The following is a 26,148-nucleotide window of genomic DNA, read 5'->3' on the forward strand; positions in this document are numbered from 1 at the left end:
CTTTCAGAATTATGCATAACCACTCTATAAGGATATGTGTAGGTGCAATTTGTGTGTGTGTGTGTGTGTGTGTGTGTGTGTGTGTGTGTGTGTGTGTGTGTTACTTTATTGGGTTCTTATATCTACTACCCTTCCAACACTTATTTCACCCTAATCCCTTCCTTCCCTCCAATACTATGTAGGAAAGAAAGAAGGCTAAAGGTAGGAAAGGGGATACAGACTTCTTTATAGACTATTTCCTGATGATTAGAGGCATCGAGTCCAATCTTCATCGTCAGAATATCTCCAATTCCTCCTCATCTCTTTGTTCATGAACACTGACTAACTGCAGCAGCAGCACCCAGCTGCAGCCTCCTGGTATTTATACCCTCTGCAAGTTCCCAGAATTCCAAACGTAAACTATCTGCAGCTAGACAATAATCACAACCCTCCTAGTACAAGAGATGAATAATTGTCACCTGCTGTGAAGCAGCCTCTTATCCCACACCTGGAATAAAACAAAAACATAAGTGAGTTTTTAAAGAAACCAAAATTCTCACTACAGGTATGCTGACCATAAAAATGTCAAGCGGCACTCATTACACTCATTACACTGTCAAGCAAAACCAGACTCTTAATAGATTTAAACAATTGAGGCAAGTCATTAATGACTGGATTAATGCTATAAGAATATTAATAAGTCATCTTAGAAAACATTCACTTTAAGTTTACAAGAAAAGCCTGTCCCACATATGAAGACAACACCCTCTAGCACCTCACCATGACAAAATTACTAGAGAAACACGGGAAATCACATTTGGGAACTGAAAGCACAGCTGAGTCAAAAGAGTCCTTTGCCAAAAATGTTAAAAAAAAAAAACAAAAAAACCTAATAACTTCACCAGTGAGAATTTAGTCCTAAAGACAAAACGTTCTTCTCAAAAGAGAGAGAGAGAGAGAGAGAGAGAGAGAGAGAGAGAGAGAGAGAGAGAGGCAGGCAGACAGACAGACCGACCGACCTGCCAGCTAACTTAGAGGCCCAGGTCAGGCAGAGTTCTTATAGCTCACTTATAGCCCAGTTTTTCGTGCATACATGACGGATGAGTCATATCACTGCTATTAAAAGGACTTACGTGACTGCTCAATTTCTCTTCCCTATAAAGTTCCATAAACAGTACTGAGAGCTGTTTAGCTGATGAAACGAGACTTGCATTCCCTGATCTGAAGCCCATCTTACCATAAATCTACGGTTGCTCTATTTCTACAAAGCCAGTCCCAAGCGGGGGACACAGGATTAGGAAGGACAACTCAAACTCCAGCCACTTCTCCAACTGAGCATGAGAGCGTGAGGAGAGGAGGGCCAGCCAATGGTTTTCTCAGCTATTGACAATTTTTCAATTTTTATATCATTAATTCTTCACTACTGTTTCTGTCAAGTCATTTCAAATACTTCTAGAGACACAGTCTTTTCAGCATTCTCAAATTCAGGGAGGAAATAAACAGTGCGAGGAGCAGAAAATACCAACAGGAGAGAAAGCCAACGATAGACCTGGGATGAATCAAAGCAGGGAAGCCACTTGAGGACCCTCAGTATCCTGAGAGGTCCCCTAGCTTCACTTCTAAGCAAGTTAGATGGCTGTCTTGCCCTAAAATAATACCCTTACCAAAAAGAATAACCAGCAGAAAAGTGGGTTTAATATGATTTATTATTATCAAAATTAAGACCAGTATATAAACATACTTGCCAAGAAATAAGCAACTTGGAGCTTATTACATTAGCACAAACATTACATCAACAGTTCGCTAATCACATCTGTGGGTCTAAAGGAATCAGGCCGTAAAAGGGCATCTCTAAAACACCCCTGGGCAGGTCCAAACTCGCTGGGTCACCCAATTACAGTGGAGAAGGCAGTCACAGAAAGAAACCCAATGAAATCCTCCTGGCCACTAAATGGGAGTCTTGAAAACCCTCTGGCATGAAGAGACTTGTAGAGAGTGGGAGAACACCCCTTTACTATGGAGGAAAACCAGGAGTCCAGGTATTCTCACACATCTGACATGGCCCCTGAGAACAAGTTTCAGCTTGCATAATCCCTGCATCAACACATGCATTACCACTTCCATGGCACCCGCCACACCACCCCTAAAAGCATGACCCCACTTTAGAATGAAGATACAGAAGGTGTCAGATAGAGCTAATCCCCTGCTCTAATCATCAAACCCTGAGCTCTGTGACAAGTGTATTAAACTTTCCAAGTACTAAAGAATCCTTGTACTTAGCATATTTTTTAAAGAGAAATGGCTTTCCATGATTTGTCTTCCCCATAGCAGATACACTATTTCCCTCTAAAAGTGACATTGAGTCCAGGTGAGAGACACCTCTTGGGAGAAAGTATGGGTAAGGCCCATATGTTCTCCAGGTTGCAGCAGCTACTTGCACACTTCCAAGGACTAGCAGAAACACAGAAGAGAGCTATGTCCATGGCTCCTTCCAGACCTATATGACTGAGTGTGATGATTCCTGGCATGCACAGTGTGGGCAGCTGCTGGGCTGGCTAAATTGACTGGAGGCTGAGTCTGCAGATGAAGGGAGATCTGAAGGAGCCCAGGTACAGGTATCCATCGTGTTCATGTGCCTCACTCACATAGGTGACCACCTGTCCATCAGGATCATGCAGGCTTCTCCGGAAGGCACCACTGTCACTGACTTCCAGGACCAGGCTATATCGTGGTACAAACTTCATCACTGTCTCCTGACTGAACAGCTGAAAGGGAAGTATCAGGGAAGAGAGCTTACCTTCTGACTGCAAGCAAACTGACCACACAACTTCTCATCACCTAAGAATAGTTCAGCATCCTTGGGTCAGGGAGGTTTCCTAAGGCAGGAGCAGAATCATGGCTCCCACTCCCATGCAGACCAGACCGTCTTTACAGAGATGGCAATGGCATAGCCATTCACAGAAAAATGCAAGATACATTCTAAGAGATTACTGTACTGAAGTCAAGGTGAGAACCATTTTTGCCTGCCCAGAACACTGGGTCAAAACCAGTACAGCTTAACCAAAGTGAGCCACGAGTCCTCTATAAATATTCAAGGAGTGGAAGAGGCAAATCATGGAGTTTTAAAGCCTTGCACACTCAGATAGGGACTAGAAGGTTAAGTCAGTAAGTCCATCCTAACAATATCACCTCTAAACAAGCCCACTTTTCAATCTTCCGTGAAGCTCTGTCTGCAATCCCTGTGGGCATGCCCCTGCACAGAGCTGGGCACCTCTGAGCACAGCTACCAACAGGGTAGTCTTGTGGGGCTCATAAAGAGTTCAGGGAGAGAAATCTCATGCAGGGACAGCATTTCTGGCACTGAAAAAAAAAAAAAAAAAGAAAGAAAACAAAAAACAAAAAACCACTGGAAAGGAGCAACGCTGTGTGAAGATTAGAGCCAGGCCAGAGTCTCCTCAGATGGGGTCAGTGGCTATAGTGTGGCTGTACTTGGAAGAACTGATTAAACAGTAAACACATGCAGGCAGACGGTGTGCACCTGTAACCCCAGCACTAGAGAGGTAGAAAGTGAGTTCTAGACAAATCTAGGCAATTAGTAAAATCTTGTCTCAAAAACTAAGGAAATATATGCAGGATAAGGGAATACAAGCATCTCAGTGTTAGACAAGAAAGATACAAGACGAAGGGAACTAAGAAAGCTAAAATGCAGTCCACAGGGTTCAGTCACACTTAAGACAGTTTGCACATACTGTGACTTTTAATTTAAATAGATACAATAAGTAAACAGAAGTGTAAGCATGTGCTTGCATCTCCTAGCTTTGCCTCTGAGGAACCTGGTTAAGGGGTAGTCAGGAGGGTAAATGACAAAATACTCAGAAGCACGGAATACAGAAGGAGGCAAGGGCAGGGCACAGATGTTTCAACTTCCAATATAGGCTAAAGAATAAAATCGGTTTATAATTCTAGGGAAGTCCCTTTGCAAGCAAAGTGCTTACCACTCAAGTACCCAGGGAAACAGCCAGAGTGGCAGCACAGGACCAGAGCTAGGGACATGGAAACAGGCAGATCCCTGGGGTTCAAAGGCTGGGCAGCCCTGCCTGTCTGGATGGCTCCAGAGAGCTGACCCTACGTTTGAAATCAAGTCTTCACCAGGCACACACCTTTGTATGAACACATAAAATGCTTAAAAGTAGGTATGACAGGTACCAGATATTCTGTCTATACCCTGGAAGTTTGAGAACTAGTCAGGCCAAAGAAACTGACCGTGAGACTCATTTCCATCTTGCTTTTGGGAATCAATTTTCATAATTACCTTAAAAATCATTCTCTTGATAAAAGGCTTGTCAGATAAGAAATCCAACATGGAAAACCCAGGGTTAGCACGAATGGTTGCAGCAGCAACCCAGTACCCGCCAGAGCTGCTGGGCCGGATATTGTCAGGAAATCCAGGCATGTTCTCCACAAACATGTCTGCCCCTCCTTTCATCAGGCCAGACACATAGACTCTGAAAAACATGCCCAAGTAAGCATTGAGAAATTAAAAAAAAGAAAAAAAAATTAAGGAAAAGTGTTTAGCCAAGCACAAAACTGGTCTTAGTTCACATATATGTCTGGAAAATAAAATACATCTATCTGTCCTAAGTGCAAACAAAACTGACGACAGATGTCTTAAGGACTAAACAGGCAGGAAGAACCGAAGCCTACCTTACAGGGAAAGAGACTGCTGGTGGCATGAAATCAAGGCACAATGTACTGTGACCTTCGCAAAGGCTGAGACATAAGCAAACCCAGTCTAACTTCAACTTTCTCATTACAGACAGGGTGTGAAGCATCTCAGATATCTATTCACCTCATGTCTATCCAACCTCAGGCCATGGCAAGCTCCATCACACCATACACATACCTTCGTATCCTGGCCATAGCTGTCTCTGCCACCAGGACAAAGTCTTCCTCAGGAGACAGCTGAACTCCATTAGGGAACTGCAACTGGTCCAACAAAACCTTCACTTCTTTTGTCACGGTATCATACTCCAACAAGCTGTGGAAGGCCCAACATAACAGTCACAAGAGAGAAGAGCCCATGGTCTCTTGTGGGCTTGGGGAAAGGAACAGTGACTAGAGTGACAGAAGCCAAGCCAGCCATCTACGTGGCTGTGGTCCCAGGCTGGCTAGTACGGACCCTCCCAGTCTACAGCGGATCCCCTTGCTGACCAGAAAATTAGGTCAGCGCAGTGAGAGCCAGCACACCAGCGTTTAGAGGCATGGCCTGAAACCTAGGCCCACTGGTGGACTGTTGCAGTAGAATTAAAATAAATGCTGTCTTTTATCCCGCACTAGGTCTGGCACTGCAGTGCCCCAAGACATCTGGTAGATAACTTCATCTCAGGCAGCAAAGCCTCTCACCCGCTCTGCTCCATCCCACATCACACTGCTGATGGCTACCCTCTGAGCCTGGCAACAATCTCTCTACCCATCTAGTTCTCAAGACAGGTTCCCACCATGCCAGACAGACACATCCCAATTCCATGGCGGTCCAGTGTCTCCAGCCACCACACATTCTCTTGAATTCAATTAAATCACCACATGAAAGAACACACAACACAGTAACCTCTGATCCAATTGATAAGATATAATTGCCCACCTAGACATACAAAGCCCTGTGTACATCCATCCCTTAAGAACATTCACAACAACCTGTAAATGTGCAGAGAGGACTTAACATCTGCCTCCATGTTCTCTCACCTGCTTCTCCCTCTTTCACTCCAGTCTCCTCCTCCTCTCTAAACCTTTTCTCCCGCCCATCCTTCCTTCTCGTCCAATGACAGGCCTTGTTCTATCCTGTACCTGCCTTCACCTGCATAATGACATCATCCTACAGTGGACCTCACCCACTCTGTCTAGGACCACCCTCGTGATTAGACTTCATTTTATTTCCGGTGAAGAAGTGAGACCTTCCGGAGACACTAAGGTCTTATTCCTAGACACTATGAATAAGACCCTACTATGTGCTGAGACCCTTCTATGGCTTCCAACAGAAACAAGGCCTGCTGCCACCACCTATGGCCAATCCCCTAATTGAAAGAAAGTCTGAAAGGAATACTTGCCGCCCATCATCAGTGCCCTCCATCACCAGAAGCAGGTAGTCTCGTCTCTGCCACTTGCTGCTAGAATCCGTGAAATAAATCTTTCTCCCATCCCGAGTAATAGTGAGATCATTCACAAAGGACATTTTCTTGCCCTCAATGGGAGTCTCAGAGGATAGCAGCAGTTTCACTGAACCTGAGGTTACAAAAAAAATTAAAGATTTACTGTCGCCTTAAGAATGTGTTTCTTGATAATTTCACAATGTTAATCAACACAACTGATGTCAAGAGAAAAAAACTAACAAGAGCTTTTCTATCCCCCAGTGAGCTCTTTTATCCCTCAGTTACCAGCTTTAGGTGATAATCTTGTGGGGGGTTTGGTTTGGGGTTTGTATTCTTAACTAAATTTTACTGAAGGCAGCATCCATCCTAAGGATGAAGAATACATTCTTTAATTGAGATCAACAAAATTAAAACAAAGCAAAACCTATTAAGAACAATATGTAAAAGTACCTAGTGCTATGTGTTAGCCCAGGTGAATAAACAATCAAGTATCCCATTTATCCACTTTTACTTTAAGCAGCAACAATAGTGAGTTTTCAAACTAGCCAGGAATGAGGAACACACTGCAGTTCTGGGTGTGAGAGGTAAGGTTAGAGAAGGGCTTGAACACAGTAACTGGAGGCCAGCTTGGGTAATACAATGAGACCTCCCAGCTCAAAATTCAAAATTCAAACAACAGAAAGGATGTACATAGCGCCAAGCTTCCTATACACACTGTTGTTTGACCCTGTGCAAGAATCCACAGAAAAGATCCTTCTATGCTAAATGGGAAAGCAGGAACAGAGAGGCTGAGTACCCTCCCTAGACATAACCAACAGAAAGCAGGGGCCAATCTGCAATGCCCATGGTCTAGCCCCACATACAGATCCTGCATGGAGAGAGCACACAGCACATGTTGTAATACCAGTTCTGGTGGTATCATGACCAGTCACAAGAGAAAAGAGGAGAACTGCCTAAGGGGGAAAAGATTCTCAGACAAGAGGATGAGAAGTCATGTTTACAAAATAACGCTTCTGAGAGGCAGTGGCTAAAACACAGATGCCCGAGAACCAAAGCAGGTTCCGAGAGGCAACTCTCTGGTGGCCAACACAGTATCTATACTGTGGGCAATACTTGTGGTGTTATTTAGTAAGAAAACACTGCAGTTGCCTGAAGACTATATTTAACAATCTTATTAAACTTATTAAATCAGCGTTATGTGCACACTCTTTGAAAGATCTGAAAATATCAAAGAAACAAGTTGTAACATACGTTTCTGAGGATTCACTTCGAACAGTCCCTTGTATGCATCAACCACAAAAAGAGTCCCGTTGGGTCCTACCCGGATGCCCAGGGGTCTCCCACAGGTAGGTTCATCATCTCGGGTTTCTAGGAAGATAAACGATAGGAATCGGCGGCTGCTCCAAGATTCTACCTGTGCCCTCTTCAGTGTCCAAGTATCTCTTCCATACCTCCCTAAACAGACACCACGCTGGACAGAGCAAAAAGACCACAGCGTTAGAACCTGCCCTGCCTCAGCCTAGAGTCACTGCAAGGGGCTCAACATCAGTGCTTGACGTAGGTGCTAACCAGTACACACTCACAGTGTGCTCACTACAGGGCTTACTGCACGCGCTACTGCACCACAGGGGTGCCCACTGTCCAGTGCTCAGTGTAGGTGCTGAGTGCAGGTGGAGTGGAGTGGAAACTCTTTAGTGTGAGCGTGGGTTACAAAGATGCCTGAAAAGGTTCTCCATAAACGTCAGCACAGACATCACAAAAGATGCAAGATGATTTTTTTATTTTGGTTTTTATATGTTTATGTTGTTTTTATTTTGAAACGAAAACATCTTTTTTTATAAAATGTCCCAGTTATCAAAAATGATAATTAGGCTGTGTACCCTAGTGATAAAACAACTCCCTGGTCATCAGGTCCTAGATTCCACCCAGAGTACCACAAAAAAAATAAAATAAAATAAATAGAAATGTACAATGAGGGGCTGGAGAGATGGCTCAGTGGTTAAGAGCACCGACTGCTCTTCCTGAGGTCCTGAGTTCAAATCCCAGCAACCACATGGTGGCTCACAACCATCTGTAATGGGATCTGATGCCCTCTTCTGGTGTGTCTGAGGGCAGCTACAGTGTACTCATATACAATAAAATAAAATCTTTAAAAAAAAAAAAAAAAAAGAAATGTACAATGAGTTAGTTAATTTAAAAAAAGTAAGAATCCTATGGACCAGTTTTTAAACAGTGAATTCTTCTGCTCATGCTTCCAAGGTGTGAATGAGACTTGAGTGACATGACTGAAATCCCCAAGGAGCTACTAAAGAATCACATGTAAGCCCAGGACAGTCACCAAGGCCCCGCCTTTATATAAAGCAGCACCCACATCCACAGCCATTAACAGTTGGATGAAGTTCCTGGAAGGCAACCAGAAACTGGGTGGGATGATGAGAGGATGTGGCAGCAGGAAGTACATGACCACTGCCCAAGTGGACACTCCAAGGTCAGATGACATGGCAATAAAAAATGGAGGCAACACCAGTGCATGTCCTATCTGCCAAATCGTCAGCAGATCTCCAAAAGTGAAAACGACAGCTTTCCAAAGAAGTTTCAGCAACTTACTGCAAGGGCCCGAACCAAACCGGGCGATGGTCTCTATTTCTCCATTCTCCAGTTTTACAACTCGGCCATCGGCTGTGCCAGTAAACAGCACATCTGTTTATGAAAACAAAAAGGGAAAAGATCATTACGGTGGAAAATGATGTAGAGGAAAAGGTTAAACCCTTAAAATTTAAAGAAGCCAGCGGGTAAAGAGTAGGAGGTGGGAGCGGTGCACACCTTTAGTCCCAACACTAAGAAGTTAGAGGTGGACAAACCTGTGAGTATGAGGCCAGCCTAGTTTACAGAGTAAGCTCTGGACCACCAGCCTAGTTTACAGAGTAAGCTCCTGGACCACCAGCCTAGTTTACAGAGTAAGCTCCTGACCACCAGCCTAGTTTACAGAGTAAGCTCTGGACCACCAGCCTAGTTTACAGAGTAAGCTCTGGACCACCAGCCTAGTTTACAGAGTAAGCTCTGGACCACCAGCCTAGTTTACAGAGTAAGCTCTGGACCACCAGCCTAGTTTACAGAGTAAGCTCCTGACCACCAGCCTAGTTTACAGAGTAAGCTCCTGACCACCAGCCTAGTTTACAGAGTAAGCTCTGGACCACCAGCCTAGTTTACAGAGTAAGCTCCTGACCACCAGCCTAGTTTACAGAGTAAGCTCCTGACTACCAGCCTAGTTTACAGAGTAAGCTCTGGACCACCAGCCTAGTTTACAGAGTAAGCTCTGGACCACCAGCCTAGTTTATAGAGTAAGCTCTGGACCACCAGCCTAGTTTACAGAGTAAGCTCCTGTACCACCAGCCTAGTTTACAGAGTAAGCTCCTGGACCACCAGCCTAGTTTACAGAGTAAGCTCTGGACCACCAGCCTAGTTTACAGAGTAAGCTCCTGGACCATCAGCCTAGTTTACAGAGTAAGCTCTGGACCACCAGCCTAGTTTACAGAGTAAGCTCCTGTACCACCAGCCTACTTTACAGAGTAAGCTCTGGACCACCAGCCTAGTTTACAGAGTAAGCTCTGGACCACCAGCCTAGTTTACAGAGTAAGCTCCTGACCACCAGCCTAGTTTACAGAGTAAGCTCCTGGACCACCAGCCTAGTTTACAGAGTAAGCTCCTGACCACCAGCCTAGTTTACAGAGTAAGCTCCTGGACCACCAGCCTAGTTTACAGAGCAAGCTCCTGGACCACCAGCCTAGTTTACAGAGTAAGCTCCTGACCACCAGCCTAGTTTACAGAGTAAGCTCCTGACCACCAGCCTAGTTTACAGAGTAAGCTCCTGGACCACCAGCCTAGTTTACAGAGTAAGCTCCTGGACCACCAGCCTAGTTTACAGAGTAAGCTCCTGACCACCAGCCTAGTTTACAGAGTAAGCTCCTGGACCACCAGCCTAGTTTACAGAGTAAGCTCCTGGACCACCAGCCTAGTTTACAGAGTAAGCTCCTGACCACCAGCCTAGTTTACAGAGTAAGCTCCTGGACCACCAGCCTAGTTTACAGAGTAAGCTCCTGGACTACCAGCCTAGTTTACAGAGTAAGCTCTGGACCACCAGCCTAGTTTACAGAGTAAGCTCTGGACCACCAGCCTAGTTTACAGAGTAAGCTCCTGACCACCAGCCTAGTTTACAGAGTAAGCTCCTGACCACCAGCCTAGTTTACAGAGTAAGCTCCTGGACCACCAGCCTAGTTTACAGAGTAAGCTCCTGACCACCAGCCTAGTTTACAGAGTAAGCTCCTGACCACCAGCCTAGTTTACAGAGTAAGCTCCTGGACCACCAGCCTAGTTTACAGAGTAAGCTCCTGACCACCAGCCTAGTTTACAGAGTAAGCTCTGGACCACCAGCCTAGTTTACAGAGTAAGCTCCTGACCACCAGCCTAGTTTACAGAGTAAGCTCCTGACCACCAGCCTAGTTTACAGAGTAAGCTCTGGACCACCAGCCTAGTTTACAGAGTAAGCTCTGGACCACCAGCCTAGTTTACAGAGTAAGCTCCTGACCACCAGCCTAGTTTACAGAGTAAGCTCCTGACCACCAGCCTAGTTTACAGAGTAAGCTCCTGGACCACCAGCCTAGTTTACAGAGTAAGCTCCTGACCACCAGCCTAGTTTACAGAGTAAGCTCCTGGACCACCAGCCTAGTTTACAGAGTAAGCTCCTGACCACCAGCCTAGTTTACAGAGTAAGCTCCTGGACCATCAGCCTAGTTTACAGAGTAAGCTCCTGGACCACCAGCCTAGTTTACAGAGTAAGCTCCTGACCACCAGCCTAGTTTACAGAGTAAGCTCCTGGACCACCAGCCTAGTTTACAGAGTAAGCTCCTGGACTACCAGCCTAGTTTACAGAGTAAGCTCTGGACCACCAGCCTAGTTTACAGAGTAAGCTCCGGACCACCAGCCTAGTTTACAGAGTAAGCTCCTGACCACCAGCCTAGTTTACAGAGTAAGCTCCTGACCACCAGCCTAGTTTACAGAGTAAGCTCCTGGACCACCAGCCTAGTTTACAGAGTAAGCTCCTGACCACCAGCCTAGTTTACAGAGTAAGCTCCTGACCACCAGCCTAGTTTACAGAGTAAGCTCCTGGACCACCAGCCTAGTTTACAGAGTAAGCTCCTGACCACCAGCCTAGTTTACAGAGTAAGCTCCTGGACCACCAGCCTAGTTTACAGAGTAAGCTCTGGACCACCAGCCTAGTTTACAGAGTAAGCTCTGGACCACCAGCCTAGTTTACAGAGTAAGCTCCTGGACTACCAGCCTAGTTTACAGAGTAAGCTCTGGACCACCAGCCTAGTTTACAGAGTAAGCTCTGGACCACCAGCCTAGTTTACAGAGTAAGCTCCTGGACTACCAGCCTAGTTTACAGAGTAAGCTCCTGGACTACCAGCCTAGTTTACAGAGTAAGCTCTGGACCACCAGCCTAGTTTACAGAGTAAGCTCTGGACCACCAGCCTAGTTTACAGAGTAAGCTCCTGGACTACCAGCCTAGTTTACAGAGTAAGCTCCTGGACCACCAGCCTAGTTTACAGAGTAAGCTCCTGGACCACCAGCCTAGTTTACAGAGTAAGCTCCTGGACCACCAGCCTAGTTTACAGAATAAGCTCTGGACCACCAGCCTAGTTTACAGAGTAAGCTCCTGGACCACCAGCCTAGTTTACAGAGTAAGCTCCTGGACTACCAGCCTAGTTTACAGAGTAAGCTCCTGACTACCAGCCTAGTTTACAGAGTAAGCTCCTGGACTACCAGCCTAGTTTACAGAGTAAGCTCCTGGACCACCAGCCTAGTTTACAGAGTAAGCTCCTGGACTACCAGCCTAGTTTACAGAGTAAGCTCCTGACTACCAGAGCTACAAAGAGAAATCCTGTCTGTAGGGTGGAGGGGGATGTAAAGTAACAAAATTATGGGGGCTGACTATGGAGCTTCCTTGAAGGATGAAATTGGCCAAAGCTATACAAAGAGAAAGAGACAATAAGAACAGGCCTACGCATGCTAAAGAAACTGAATAAATAATTAACAACAGTGCGATAAAAAGCATCAGTCTCCAGTGACTGGCTCACTGGTGAGCTCTACCTTAAAAAAGATCTCTTAAAATTTGCTTCAGAAGACAGAAGCTGAAATAATACTTAACTTAATTCTATTCTATGGGTCACAACTTCTGTATTATCCCTAATAGACACTAAGAGAAACAGACCACAGACCACTATCCACAAACCCAGATGCAAAAGGTACCTCAAAAGAATGTATGATTCTAATGCTACAAGGTTCTGAAAAGGGCAAACAATGCAGAAATGTAAGTCACTAGGAGCCAAAAGTTAAAGAGGGAAGGAGAACCAGGGAAACTTTAGGACAGTAAAAATACCTTCAGTGATGGCGTTACAAATTTGTTCAAATCTAGGGTCTACAATGCCAAGAGTGACCCCTAATTAAAACCAACTGACAGTGGGAATAGCAGCACAGCTCTGGTAGATGACAGCAGTGAAAAGGCAAAACCTGCATGTTGAACCCAGTGCCCATTCTGGTAACATCTCTACTTTTTGCTCCATTATTAAAAATAGTTTGCTCTGATCAAAAGCCCACGGCTGAGAAGCTAGAAGTCCTAGAGAGGAACCAACTATTGTTTTGCTAAATAGAAATGGTGTCATACTGCCTTCTAAATATATGTTTATACATAGATCAGTGTTGCCCTCAGCCTTGGTCAGAGCTTTTCTTTGCAATGGGTGATGGCTAATGCCAACTCCAACTGGGCAAATTGTCACTGAGGATAAGTGACTGCCAAATGCTCAACCCTCAAAAGACATCCACATCACTGTCCCTCCAAGGCTCAGGAAACATCCCAGAAGAGGGGAACCAAAAGAATGTAAAAGCCACAGGATGAGAAAGAATGCTGTGAAACACTGTCTCATGCATGTGGCATGGCTGTTACATTCATGAACTCAGAAGCTATGGTGACCTGCACAGGAAGGAACCTGTCAACATTTCATCATGGACTAAGGAGGAGGAGTAATTCCCTGAGGATATACTGCAATTAGTAGTTGCTGAGGAAGGAGAGTAGTTTTCTTCCGTGATCCAGCCAGTTACGCTGCCTGGTCCAGTAGATAACCCCCATGTACACTCTTGAAAGGAACCCTACTTATGCTCAGTGGGCCATTTAAAAGATAAATAAAAAGACAAAAACTGTGAAAATAGATGACTTGGTAGGAAGAACAAAGTGTTGAAAGGGAGTGAAAATGAGTGAAAGAGGCTGAGAGGAAGAAAATGACAAAAATATGTGTATGTTTAAAATTATCAAAAATAATATGCAAAACAAACCATTTTGAACATTTCTGACAGTTAATAAAGTAGGTTTTATAATTTTGAGGGTAAAAGCATTGTCGTGATTCATTTTGGAGCCTTACTTGTAAAGAATTCACAACTCACTGTCTATAAACAATCCCTGCACTCTTGCTGCTCAAAGTGTTGATGTCAGTGGGAATAACTTCAGAGCTGGAAAACATGTTTAAAAATGGTTCACTTGAAAACAGACAAAGAGCGCTAATTGATGGTTGCTTTCCTAGCCCTTGTCCTGAGGCAGGCAGCACCTGCCAGGCTCCCCCAGGACACCGTGCAAACAAGGCTGCTGCAGCAAGAGCAGGTATCTGGGTGCCGACTTACGCTTCACATCCACAGGAACAGAAGCAGAGCGGCTGTCTTGGGTCCACAGCAGAGGTGTCACCCAGTACACAGCTGCTCAGTATGGAGAAAGGGAGAAGGCAGAGTGGGTGCACTCACCAAGGCAGCAAAGGCCATCAACCAACACTTACAAGTTCCAGTGGAAATGACAGTGGTGGCTCCTCACCACAACTGATGGAAGAAATGTACCAACCAATGCCAAGATCTTTTAAGAGAAACAGAAGTTCTACCAAGAAGTATTTACTCTTACTGGGAAAAAATCTTTACTTCACAAGCCATATAACAAAGCAACAACTGTAGCAATGAGGAGCTGCTGGGTCTCAAGGGAAGAAACAGGTGCAGGACAAGAGTTTGTCGAACACTTGTGCAGCAGTGACCCTGGCCAGCTGAGAAACAAAACTAAGTGCACAGCACAAAATGCCCACAGTCACTGCCCAGGTAACGTAATAAAATCAGGGCTGCAGCATTTCAAAGCTGCTACTCAGAAATCCTCACCCCAGTCCAGGTTTGCTCATCTCATTAACTGTGTCCTTTCAATACATAGCTTACATCTCATCCCAATGAAACAAAACAAAACAAAACAAAAGAGAGAGAGAGAGAGAGAGAGAGAGAGAGAGAGGCAGATTTACATTAGGCCCAATTCCTGTTTTCAGAAAACCCATCCTGAGATGGATGGGTTCTGAGAACCTCTATTGTTCACTTCAAAATAAAACCTGTGCAGAACAAAGACAAAGTGAGCAGAGAACTAGGGTGCTATCAAATCACACCTACCTAACTGCATAGATGAACACAATGGCAGTGTTTGCGTTTGCCTTTCGCCTCCTTACAATACTGAGCACAACAAAGTGTTCTGTAAAACTGAAAATCACCCAGTGCAGCTGGGCAGTGGTGGTGTACAGCTTTAATCCTAGCACACAGAATGCAGGAGCAAGCCCAGACCTCTGAGTTTAATACCTACTCTGTAGAACGAGTTCCAGTATAGCCAAGGCTACTCAGAAAAACATGTCTTGAAAGAAAAACAAACAAACAAAACAACAACAAAAAACAAAAATGGAATGTATATCAGACAAAGAAGTATAGAGAGAGAGTTGCTCCCTTGAGACATTCACAGGTGAGATTCAAGGCCAGAGCTCCCCTACCTGGGAGCTGTGTCCCACTGCAGCTACTCTCACAGAACCCACCACCCTGAGAAACATTAGCAACCTGGAAATCAGGTCCCCTGATTTACTTACCCCCAATATTTACTATGGATTCTGGTCCGTTAAGTTGGTTTTCAAATAGCCTTTCTGCTTGTCGCAACTTCGTATTTGGTTGCAGAACACCAAACATGAAAGGGGGTTCTTTGAAGCTGTAAAATAACACAATTGCAGTATTTTGTATATAAAAATATTTATGAAAAAAATGTTTCCTGAGGACCCGTGGCATGTCTAACTCCCTGTTCTGACACACAGAATACATTCCCAAAACATCCTTGAATGCCAGAAATCTAAAGGTTAAGGGGAAAACTTCAAGACTATCAGAAAAAATTATAGTAGGAAATAATTAACAAAAACACTGCAAGTCCCCACACCCCAGACACCCTGAGGGTCTCATCACCATTAGGGCCTCAAGACAATGAAACATCCTCACAATCTCTGATGCAGACAGCCCTATAACTAGTTCTCTAAGTAGTACTGTGTGCCTGGCATGGAGGGAGCCCTGTTGACCTTCCACAGCAACCAGCTTCTTGTTTCACACGTATTGGTAAGAAAGGAAGCCAGTCTGGAATAGCATCCAGTGCTCAGGACCTCACACAGGTATACTCCGCTGAGCCCTAGACCATCCTCCCCTCCCAAAGTAAGTCAAGCAACTTTCCTCCCAACTCATTCCCACCCACAGGCAAAGGTGCCATAGCTGCCAGCTACCGCTGAGGCCACTTTTAAGAAGACATGATTGGACCTTCCTCCCAGGTCCTCTGCTGCCCTCTGCCCTCACCAGTACCTTCTCTCCTCTGTTTCTTCACCCCTACAGTCTATTCTCAATCAAGCGCCCCACTTCGCTCTACAGTATCTATCCACTGATGCAAACGCTCCATCTCACTCAGAACCAAAGTCCTTGCAGTCACTTCTTATGCTGCCCAGTCTGGCCCTACACTACCCAGTCCAGTCCTGTTACCTCTCCCGTTTTGTTGTTTCTTCTGCTCCCCATCCCAACTCCCACCCCTTGTAGGGTCTTGGGTACTAGGTATTTTTGGTCTTTAACATTAACTCTCTCACAAGCTCCTCTTTCCTACTTGTTCAAGCCAATGCTGAGCACCCAAGTTAAAGTTTGCTGCCTCCCTGGGCCTGGCCCTGTCCTTGCTCTAATCTTCCCTTTGCACTTCATTGTCTCATGTACTTCTAGATTTGTTTCTCTGGTGTGTTTACTGTTGGCCCTGTCTTAGGGTTTTACTGCTGCAAGCAGACACCATGGCCAATACAACTCTTATAAAGACAACGTTTAATTGTGCCTGGCTTACAGGCTCATAGGTTCAGTCCATTATCATCAAGAAAGGGATATGGCAGCATCCAGGCAGGCATGGTGCAAGAGAAGCTGAGCGTTCTACATCTTCATCTGAAGGCGGCTAGGGGAAGACTGACTTCCAGGCAGCTAGGGTGAGGGTCATAAGCCCACCCCCACAGTGACACACCTACTCCAACAGGGTCACATTTTCTAATAGTGCCACTCCCTGGGCCAAGCATATACAAACCATCACAGGTCCCCTGAGAAGGGATGTTGTGTAGATAAGGAGTCCCTTCCTATTTCCCTCTGCTATATCCCAAGAACATGGCCAGCAGGCAGTTCCTAATGCACACCGATAGGGAGGAGGAAGATATTTCCCAACCTCCTCACAACCTTGCCATTCAGCAAAGCAGTTTCCTAGCCTGATCATGAGTGGGAAGAAGGGGATTAGGGGTGGGGGTGGGGGGATAAAAAACTCTCTATTCTGCCTACCTGTCAGTTCATGACAATGTACTTTACTCCCTGGTACCTCTTCTACACTACACTCAGATTAAATTCTCTCTCTTACCCTCTGCCCTGGCTCCCAAGTGTGGCATTCCTCCAGCCATAAAGTCAAACCCTTTTAGCTTAACCAAGAAACTTTAGGTGGGGTAGTAAGTAGCCTACCTGCTTTGGCCAAGGAATTTAGTTCTGACTCTGGCAAGCCCAACCACCAAGCTGAGTGTGCAAAGCAAACCACGTTTGAGCATAAAGCCAATGCCAGAGACACTCAACCCTCCCCACCTTGGTTTAAATCCTTCCACTCAGGAAGTTCTGCCCACAGGCAACCTGAGAAAAATCTCAGTAGGAAGACATCAGGAAAATGTAGAGCCAGGGATAAGTGGCTCGTGCCATCATCACAGCACTCCGGAGGCTAAGGCTGGGCATTGTCAGAAGCTTGAGGCCAGCCTGGGCTACAAAGGGAGACTGTGTCTCAAGAGGTGGAGGACAGGGACAGTCAGACTTGGATGCAAATAGAAAGAGCAGGCAAGCAAGGTCCTCATGGTAGTAGTTGGCAGCAGAGGACAGCCACCGAGAAGCCCAAATCAGACAGTGTCTTAGGGCCTTACCTTGATAGTCGGGCCACAGTACTCATTACAGTTAAAGCCAGTGACACTCGGTTATCCTTGCTAACTCCATAGCTGTACTGTTTATGCCCAGTTACTTATCATTTTGTTGTCGTAGTAGTTTTTCAGCCAGGATCATGTTTTGTTCTTTCTTCTGCAATCAAACTTACTAACTCCCTTTGCTAGCTCTGTCAAATCTAAGTGTGCCGAGTTTGCCTCACACAAAAGTCCACATCAGGGCATTAGCCTGTACCACGCCACCTTAACAGATCTCTGCTCAGCAGCTTCCAATCCAGTTTACCTCTCATAGGGCCTAGAAAACCAACTGAGTTTCTACTTAGAAATGAAAAGACTGTTTTCCTCAGAAGAATATGGGTGCTTCTAGCCATTTTAAATATATACTTAGCAATTAAAGTCAAATTTAAGATAAAAAAGATAGCAATGTTTTGGAGAAAAGGTTTTGTTGTTACCATTTTAAAGACCAACAGGAGGATGAATTCCACCAGCACCTGAGACTAACAGTGTTTCAGAAGCATTTTACTACCAGGATGAAACTCAAAACTCAGAAGGTCAAAAATAAAACAAAGAGCAGCCTTTAGGAGTAAGTGGGATACCAAAAGCTAGGAGAAACTAGCACGTAGCCCACAGTGAAATCCCAGCACTCAGGAAGCTGAGGCAGAAGAGTCAGCTTCCAGGCCAGGCTGGGGTACCAAGTAGGACCTTGTCAAAGGGAAGAAAGAAGCAAGAAACGGAGGGAGGGAGGGAGGGAGGGAGGGAGGGAGGGAGGGAGGGAGGGAGGGAGGGAAGGAGGGAAGGAGGGAAGGAGGGAAGGAGGGAAGGAGGGAAGGAGGGAAGGAGGGAAGGAGGGAAGGAGGGAAGGAGGGAAGGAGGGAAGGAGGGAAGGAGGGAAGGAGGGAAGGAGGGAAGGAGGGAAGGAGGGAAGGGAAGATGGGTTTGGGGAAAACTGAGAGAATCAGCATTTTAAGAAGCATATAGAATTAAACCCAAGTAGGACCTCCACTTACAGGGGAAGAAGAAAAGACATGTCTCACACACTCTCTGACCTCCTACAAGTGGGGAAAATAACCTGAGAGGCCTAAAACCACAGAAAGCTCACTCTAAGACAGGCTTATGGAAAGCTTTCTCTAACTCACAGATGTCCCAAATGCCTCACTTCTCTGCAGCTGATATCACTAAGGTAATGCTGGCTTTTTTGCTCCTCCACCAACCACATATGACTACACTGACAGCCCTGTCATTCTGCTCACGTCTCACCATCTTGTCAAATGTACCCTCAAAGACTCTTGTCATTAAGATGTCAAATATGCAGTTCAACATACTCCTCTTTCACAATGGAAAAGGAAGGTGGCTTTGAAGAACAGGCCTTTGTCTTCCTCTATGCTACACAGTAATGTAAGCTGCACAATCCTCCAGTCTAAGGGGCTGCAGCTCCTGCCTCTTGTCTTGCCACCTACTACAAGGCCTTCTGACTACTCAGTGTGACTACTCTAAGTGTGCTCTGAGCTCACGCTAGTAACCTGGAGGACACTTCCAAACACAAACACAGTCACACTTGCTAGCCACCACACGCCTGGTTAATAATGATAACAGAGGCTGGGAGAAGACGGCAGCTCTGCTCTCCTCCCATGTGTGTGACCTGGCACCATTTGTCACATACTTGTGCTCCAGGCAGAGCCTTCTGACTGTTTATTAACCGTTTTCTTCATCTCACGTCACTGTGAATCTTGAGTTCTCAGCCAATCTACTCCTTTCGCTGTGTTTAGGGGCCCATTCTTCTACTTTCTAAATGTACCGGTCCCAAATCTGAGTTCATGGAGACTCTCAGCTGCACCTTAACCCTCTTGTTCATCAGGCTCCCCTGTACAATGTCAAATCCTCACTGAGTTGTTTTTCCATTTGCCACAGTGGCCACACACCCCTTTTCAGCTAAGTTCATCACTATTCTTTCCTCACACAAACCCAAGATGAAAGGACTTCAGTCAACTCCAAAGTTACATCTTCACCTGCTGTTTGCTACTCCCCTTGACAAGGTAGGGCCAAGCAGGCTTCTGATCTCCACAGTGATTATTCAAGGATGCCTAGATCAGTTCAGCTGGGAGTAGACTAAAACATCTTTCTACATGTTAAGAAGGGCCTATGAGCAAACTACCAGACTGTCCTCAAACAGGAAGTGTGAAAGAAAGAGTACCCACTAGCATACAAATAATGACCAACCTTTAAACTGACAAGGCTAGCATTTCTTCTGGATCATACAAGGCAAGCTAATCTCATTTCCACAGCAGTACGCACTTTATTTGTAGTCGGTCATGATTTTGGTTTTGACTTTTATAGTGCTGGGATCAAATCAAGGATCTATGCACTTGGCTAGGTAAGCACTCTATCCATACCCTGACACACCACACACACACACACACACACACACACACACACACACACACACACACACGCAGATCATTTGATAATTCTAAATCTAACAAACAAGTGACTCTTGCCCGAATGTCCACGTCATCTCTGAAGTCTGCTGGACCTTAGCTGCAGAACGTGTTCTTAGTGAACTGAATCCAATATAAAATCCTAATTTTTATATACAAAACACCAATATGTTATTCAGTTGTATAGATTACCTTCACTTCATAGTTAGACAAAGTTCTTGTATAAAGTCCTTAAAGCTTTACATGAAGGAACTAACTCATCTAAAATAAACTTCAGATGGTTTCACTCCCACTAGTATCTCCAAGGGGAACCAAGGCTCTTCAGTGGTTTTTGGTATGACGATTTGAAGTTTTGCCACTTCAGAATCTATGTGCATTAGGAAATGTGAATTTGTCAAACTTATTCAACCAAATGGAAGAACTGGGATTTCCTTTGATTTCTAGAGGTAGGTGCTGCAAAATGGTTAGGAAAACAGAAGCTCAGGGAGTTGAGAGAGCTCCTACATGAAAATCTCAACCTACCTTCCCTTTTCTCCAGGTCAAACCACACAGCTCTTCTATAACCAGCCCAAGTTCAATATCAGCAAACACCAATAAGAGCCTGACTCTGCCCTGCCAATCACAAACATGACTGCATGTTAAGGGGGTTTCTTTTCAAATTACAATAGACTGATTCCTCACAGACCTCCACTGGTGAATTATACTTAGCAGAATTACATAATTACTAACCACAAATCTTAAAAACTAGTTACTTACAAAAACTACATAAAGTGACTTAAATCACCACAAGGTGCTTCTGCTACTTCAAATGAACTAAGGTCAGTTATTTCAAATTCTTAAGCTTCTCTTATTCTGATTTTCATAATGGTTTCTATCACAATGTCAGGGACAATTTCACACATACTGAATTATAGCTAAGTTATGAAACTCAAGGGCTAAAGAAATAGAGCTCTCCTATTCATAACCAATTCCCAACCCACACTGATCTATCGCACACCCCACTTGTTGGGAGAACCCTTCTCAAGAGTACGGGGCACTTACCTGAAACTCTGAGGATCTATGGGGGACTCCAACAGCATCATGGCTCCAAGCAGGGGAATGGCAAGGGACACAGCCAGCATCAAGAAGGTCATTCTGAAAACTCTGCCACTAAAGGAACTGCCAGAAATAAAACAGAGTGACAATCAGCCCAGCCACACACAGTGACAAGCCTGGCTGCTCTGGAAGCCTGCTCTGAAGCACAACCGCTCACCTAGTTTCTCTGCTCACCCAGTTTCCCCACTGCAAGGTCAGCAGCTTTGTGGTTCAGAGTTAAACTTTAGCAGTTTGGCAATCTTGGCAGACATGACTATTTCTTTGTGTAAAATCGTGCAGCTGTATAAAATACTCTGGTCAGTCATAGTCCAGATACTCTTTCTTCTAGTAGAATTTCAAAGGAAAAACTCACAGAACTGATAAATACAAAATGTAATGGGAGAGCCAGGCACAGCTCACAAACCTGAAGCCAGCACTTACAAGTCTGAAGGAAGAGGATTGTAAGTTTAAGATCAGTCAGGATTATGTGACAAGATTCTGCCTCAGAAAAGATTGAAGAAAAGACTTGCAAAAATGTGATAGGTATATTCATAAATTGTACAGAGAAGGTGAGCAAATAGGTGGGGATGGACTGAGATTTTCATGAAGGAAACAGAACCCCCACCAACTCTGAGACCCTAATTTCCAAAACATTGTGCACCTCCCCATTTCAGGAATTGGAGGAAATATTTCTTTCTTTGGTGGAATTTGTAGGTAGTCCTGGGGAACTCACATGGATTCAGTAGTTAAAATTCCAAAAGGCCGGGCTGGAGAGATAGCTCAGGAGTTAAGAGCACTGACTGCTCTTCCAGAGGTCCTGGGTTCAATTCCCAGCAACCACATGGTGGCTCACAACCATTTGTAATGGGAACTGACGCTCTCTTCTGGTGTCTGAAGACAGCTATAGTGCACTCATATACATTGAATAAATAAATCTTTAAAAAAAGAAACAAACAAAAAACAAACAAAATTTCAAAGGACTTTACCAGTCTAAGTGCTACCTCTGGAATCCGAGTAGCTTTCAGACAAATGACAGCAGTGACTAGAAAACCTCACACATTCTTATGATGTGTGATGACTCTCATAGAATCATTATCTCTTTACATAAACGACCCTGGAATTTTTACTAAACACTTGGCTTTAAGATTAACTTAAGGGGGCTGGAATACAGTGGATAAAGGCTCTTACTGCCAAGGCTGATAACCTGAGTTAATTCCTTAGAACTTAAATGGTCAAAAACCTACATGTACATGTATGTCATGGATGTCTACACACCTACACTCACACACAAACGCATACAAATACACACATATGTAAATAATTTTAAAAAAAGATTAACCTGAGCAAATTTTGAAAAGCTAAAATCATGAACTTATGAAAATTTTCTAAAAAATTTAAATATGCACCTAAAAAGATGAGGGAGGAGTCCTATTTAACAGAACAGATCTAAGGGAAGGGTCTGGGGAAGAGTTTTAGTTTTGAAAGGCGATGTCCACTGCCAAAACTGGAAGAACACTAGAAGAGCAAAAAGGAGTCTAGGCCTGCTGTCCCCATTAGCAGTAGTAGAGAGTAGAAAATGTCTGGACCCAGAGCCCTTGTCATACACACTACAAAATGTCCTGGTGCTACTATCTATCTTCAAATTTTATGTTAATGGAACCACACAACATACGATTTTTAGTAATTAACATCCTTCCTCAACTTGCAATTGGGTGACTTTTACCCAGAATCCTTATTCTAATGCTTCGTAGCAGCTACCACGTGTTCAGCAATTCTGCCTAGATCTCTTGGTTCCGTGTCTGCCTGCAGACCCATGGTGGTCCTTTCCACTACTGTCAGCCCCCTCCAGGGTTTGGAGGACTGGACAGGCCACATTCTTGAAGCCTCTACTGATGTGGCTGGGACTGATGCTATTTCTCTGAAGTCCTTCATAGGTGTCGGTCATAGAGCCAACCCCATCACCAACCCAGAGTTAGATATGCTGCACTGTGGAAGCTACCTGTGTGTAAAACCAGCTCTCACAGCAGGGCGCATGATCTTTATGTCTGGTCAGACTGCCTGTGTCTGCTCACTCAGGGCCTTTCAGCTCTGAGGAAAGCTGCCAGAACTCTGGTGAACTACTGCTGGTTTACTCTTTGAAAATAACACCAGGCATCAAGGAGCTTCTGTGAAAGAGGGAGGACTTCATTTACTTGGCATAAGATCTTTCAGGATCATTCATGTATTTGTGATATAATATTGGTACAAGACTAACCCCACCCCGCATGTGTGTGCACGTGCGTGTGTGTGTGTGTGTGTGTGTGTGTGTGTGTGTGCGCGCGCGTGCGCACATGTGTGTATGTGTGCATATGTATGTGTTTGTATGTATGTGTGTATGTGTGTATGTATGTGTGCGCAGCATGCGTGTATGTGCATGTATGTGCGTATGTGTGCACGTGTGTGTATGTATGTGTGTGCATATGTGTACACCCAAATATGCTCATCTACTCATCTACTTATGGACATCTCTGTGTGAATAGAAACTGTTTCTTGTAACTTTGTGATTACTTAATGGGTAAAAAGTGTCTGAATGGGATAACGAAAGTAGAAACACTACAAACACTATAAATCTACTGACCTTCACAGATTAAAATGGTAACTGTGTGTTACGAAAATTACATCTCAATCTCCCCCCAAAAAATACATATATATATAAGTTTAGACAATGGTAAATTGTTACAAAACTCTATCATTTTATAAAACAAAAAGCACTAAATTGGAGATTTTAAGTAAATTCTGTGATTTGTTTCCACTAAAGAAAAAAGAAATTCAAAGTCAATGAATCTTCTATGCAAACTGCTACATCAAAGCCTGGGACTGTACAAAAGTGATTTTTTTTTTAAGTAACCTAAAGCTTTTTACCACAATAGAAATAAGTTGAGAGGCATCCATTCAATAAAGCAGAGCTGGTTATGGTACCAATGACAGAAAGATGGTTGTTTAAAAGCAAAAGCAAAGGGGTTGGGGATTTAGCTCAGCGGTAGAGCGCTTGCCTAGCAAGCGCAAGGCCCTGGGTTCAGTCCCCAGCCCTGGAAAAAAAGAAAAAAGAAAAAAAAAGCAAAAGCAAGAATCCCAACAAGAGACATATTCAAAGCACCCAGAGAACATATACAATCCAACCAGGATGTCCCTGTCCCTGAAAGGTCACTGGTGCAATCATCCACCTCATCTGAACCAATGGAGGAACACGTTATGTAATCCCAGACCTGTGGTTGCAGGCTGTCATTTAACCAAAGCAAGCACGAAAATCTGACCAAAGTACAGTTTTCTTGTTCCACTGCCTAACAAAACAAATTCTCCTAATCTGCCTCAGACTCACACAAACTTCCCTTTATCTCACTGCTCCTCACATAGAAAGAGGGTGTTGGGAATGGAACTCGAAAGCCTGGCACATGCTAAGCATGCCCCGTCCCGTCAAGCCTACCAGCCCCTGTACCTTATATTTTCAAACTCGTTTTTTTTTTTTTTTCTTTTTTTCGGAGCTGGGGACCAAACCCACTGAGCTAAATCCCCAACCCATATTTTCAAACTCTTACCTTGGTAATCTGACTCAGAGTACGATACTTTACTTGAGTCACTACTCCTTTACCTCATGGTAAAAGGTCCAATTGTGTCCAAAATAAGCCCAGCCAGGATTCAATGCCACAGCTGGAAAAGTAGCCAGAATTGCAAAGAAGACTTGTAGTGACTATCCCACACCTCCCACCTTGTCAGGACCTGAGCAAGCACCTTTTTTCCTTCTGTGGTCTTAGTGATGGAACCCAGGGCCTCTTACATGTTAGGCCAACACTGCCACTGATATCCCGGGACCCTTGACAGGATTTCCTGAGACCCAGTACTATTAATCTCTTACAGTTAGCAGGATCAAAGCTAAAGAATTTAGAAGCCGCCCTGTTGGGTGCTCCCAACTTAAGTTCCTCGATCAAGACAACCTTCACAGCTTTTGTTTGGATGCCTGTTGGCTTGCTTGCTTGAGTGTGGGGTGTGGTGTGGTGTGGTGTGGTGTGGTGTGCTGTGCTGTGCTGTGCTGTGCTGTGCTGTGCTGTGGTGTGCTGTGCTGTGCTGTGCTGTGCTGTGTGTGCTGTGTGTGCTGTGCTGTGGTGTGCTGTGGTGTGTGTGCTGTGTGTGCTGTGGTGTGGTGTGCTGTGCTGTGGTGTGGTGTGCTGTGCTGTGCTGTGCTGTGCTGTGCTGTGTGTGCTGTGCTGTGGTGTGCTGTGTGTGCTGTGGTGTGCTGTGCTGTGGTGTGCTGTGGTGTGTGTGCTGTGCTGTGCTGTGGTGTGCTGTGCTGTGCTGTGGTGTGCTGTGGTGTGTGTGCTGTGTGTGCTGTGTGTGCTGTGGTGTGGTGTGCTGTGCTGTGGTGTGCTGTGCTGTGCTGTGGTGTGTGTGCTGTGCTGTGCTGTGGTGTGCTGTGCTGTGCTGTGGTGTGCTGTGGTGTGTGTGCTGTGTGTGCTGTGTGTGCTGTGGTGTGGTGTGCTGTGCTGTGGTGTGCTGTGGTGTGCTGTGCTGTGGTGTGCTGTGGTGTGCTGTGCTGTGGTGTGCTGTGCTGTGTGTGCTGTGGTGTGCTGTGCTGTGCTGTGGTGTGCTGTGGTGTGGTGTGCTGTGGTGTGGTGTGCTGTGCTGTGGTGTGCTGTGGTGTGCTGTGGTGTGCTGTGCTGTGGTGTGCTGTGGTGTGGTGTGCTGTGCTGTGGTGTGCTGTGCTGTGCTGTGCTGTGCTGTGCTGTGCTGTGCTGTGCTGTGAGTTGGGTTGGGTTGGGTTGGGTTGGGTTGGGTTGGGTTTTGGTTTGAGTTTTTTAGTCAGGGTTTCTTTATTATGTAGCTCTGGCTTTCCAGGAACACAATAGGTAGACCAGACTGGTCTTCAATGCAGAGATCCACCTGCCTCGGCCTCCCAAATGCTGAGATTTAAAGACATAAGCCACATTAACAAGCATCTTCACAGCTTTAAACAACACCTGAGACTCTGATCTACAAGTCCAGAGTGGGCATTTTACCCATCATTTGTTCCTGGTGCACAGTTGGACACCATTAATCTTATCCAACTTCTCCAAGACTTCACTATCCAGCTTCTACTAGTAATTTTAATTTTGCTGGTCAAGTTGTTTGTTTGTTTGTTTGTCTGTC

General features: G+C 45.0%; 1 protein-coding gene across 7 annotated transcripts in view; it reads right to left on the reverse strand.

Annotated features, from left to right (window-relative positions):
* Nucleotides 1-1,667: 1,667 nt before the first annotated feature.
* Nucleotides 1,668-26,148, reverse strand: part of Apmap (adipocyte plasma membrane associated protein) — a 28,277-nt gene continuing 3,796 nt past the window's right edge. For 2 of the 7 annotated variants that reach the window (NM_001398965.1, XM_063284288.1), the window contains exons 2-9: nt 20,956-21,072; nt 15,107-15,222; nt 8,733-8,825; nt 7,377-7,493; nt 6,084-6,258; nt 4,883-5,017; nt 4,292-4,484; nt 1,668-2,744 (exon numbers count right to left, since the gene is read on the reverse strand). In NM_001398965.1, coding sequence (NP_001385894.1) covers nt 2,535-2,744; nt 4,292-4,484; nt 4,883-5,017; nt 6,084-6,258; nt 7,377-7,493; nt 8,733-8,825; nt 15,107-15,222; nt 20,956-21,072 — 1,156 coding nt within the window. In that variant the 3' untranslated portion in view covers nt 1,668-2,534. Of the gene's footprint in view, nt 2,745-4,291; nt 4,485-4,882; nt 5,018-6,083; nt 6,259-7,376; nt 7,494-7,539; nt 7,597-8,732; nt 8,826-15,106; nt 15,223-20,436; nt 20,527-20,955; nt 21,130-21,166; nt 21,191-26,148 lie in introns of those variants that run through there. The other 5 variants (XM_063284290.1, XM_006235217.4, XM_063284289.1 and 2 more) reach the window with 5 other exon arrangements.

The sequence above is a fragment of the Rattus norvegicus genome, chromosome 3 (assembly GCF_036323735.1).
Source record: "Rattus norvegicus strain BN/NHsdMcwi chromosome 3, GRCr8, whole genome shotgun sequence".
Classification (NCBI taxonomy): domain Eukaryota; kingdom Metazoa; phylum Chordata; class Mammalia; order Rodentia; family Muridae; genus Rattus; species Rattus norvegicus.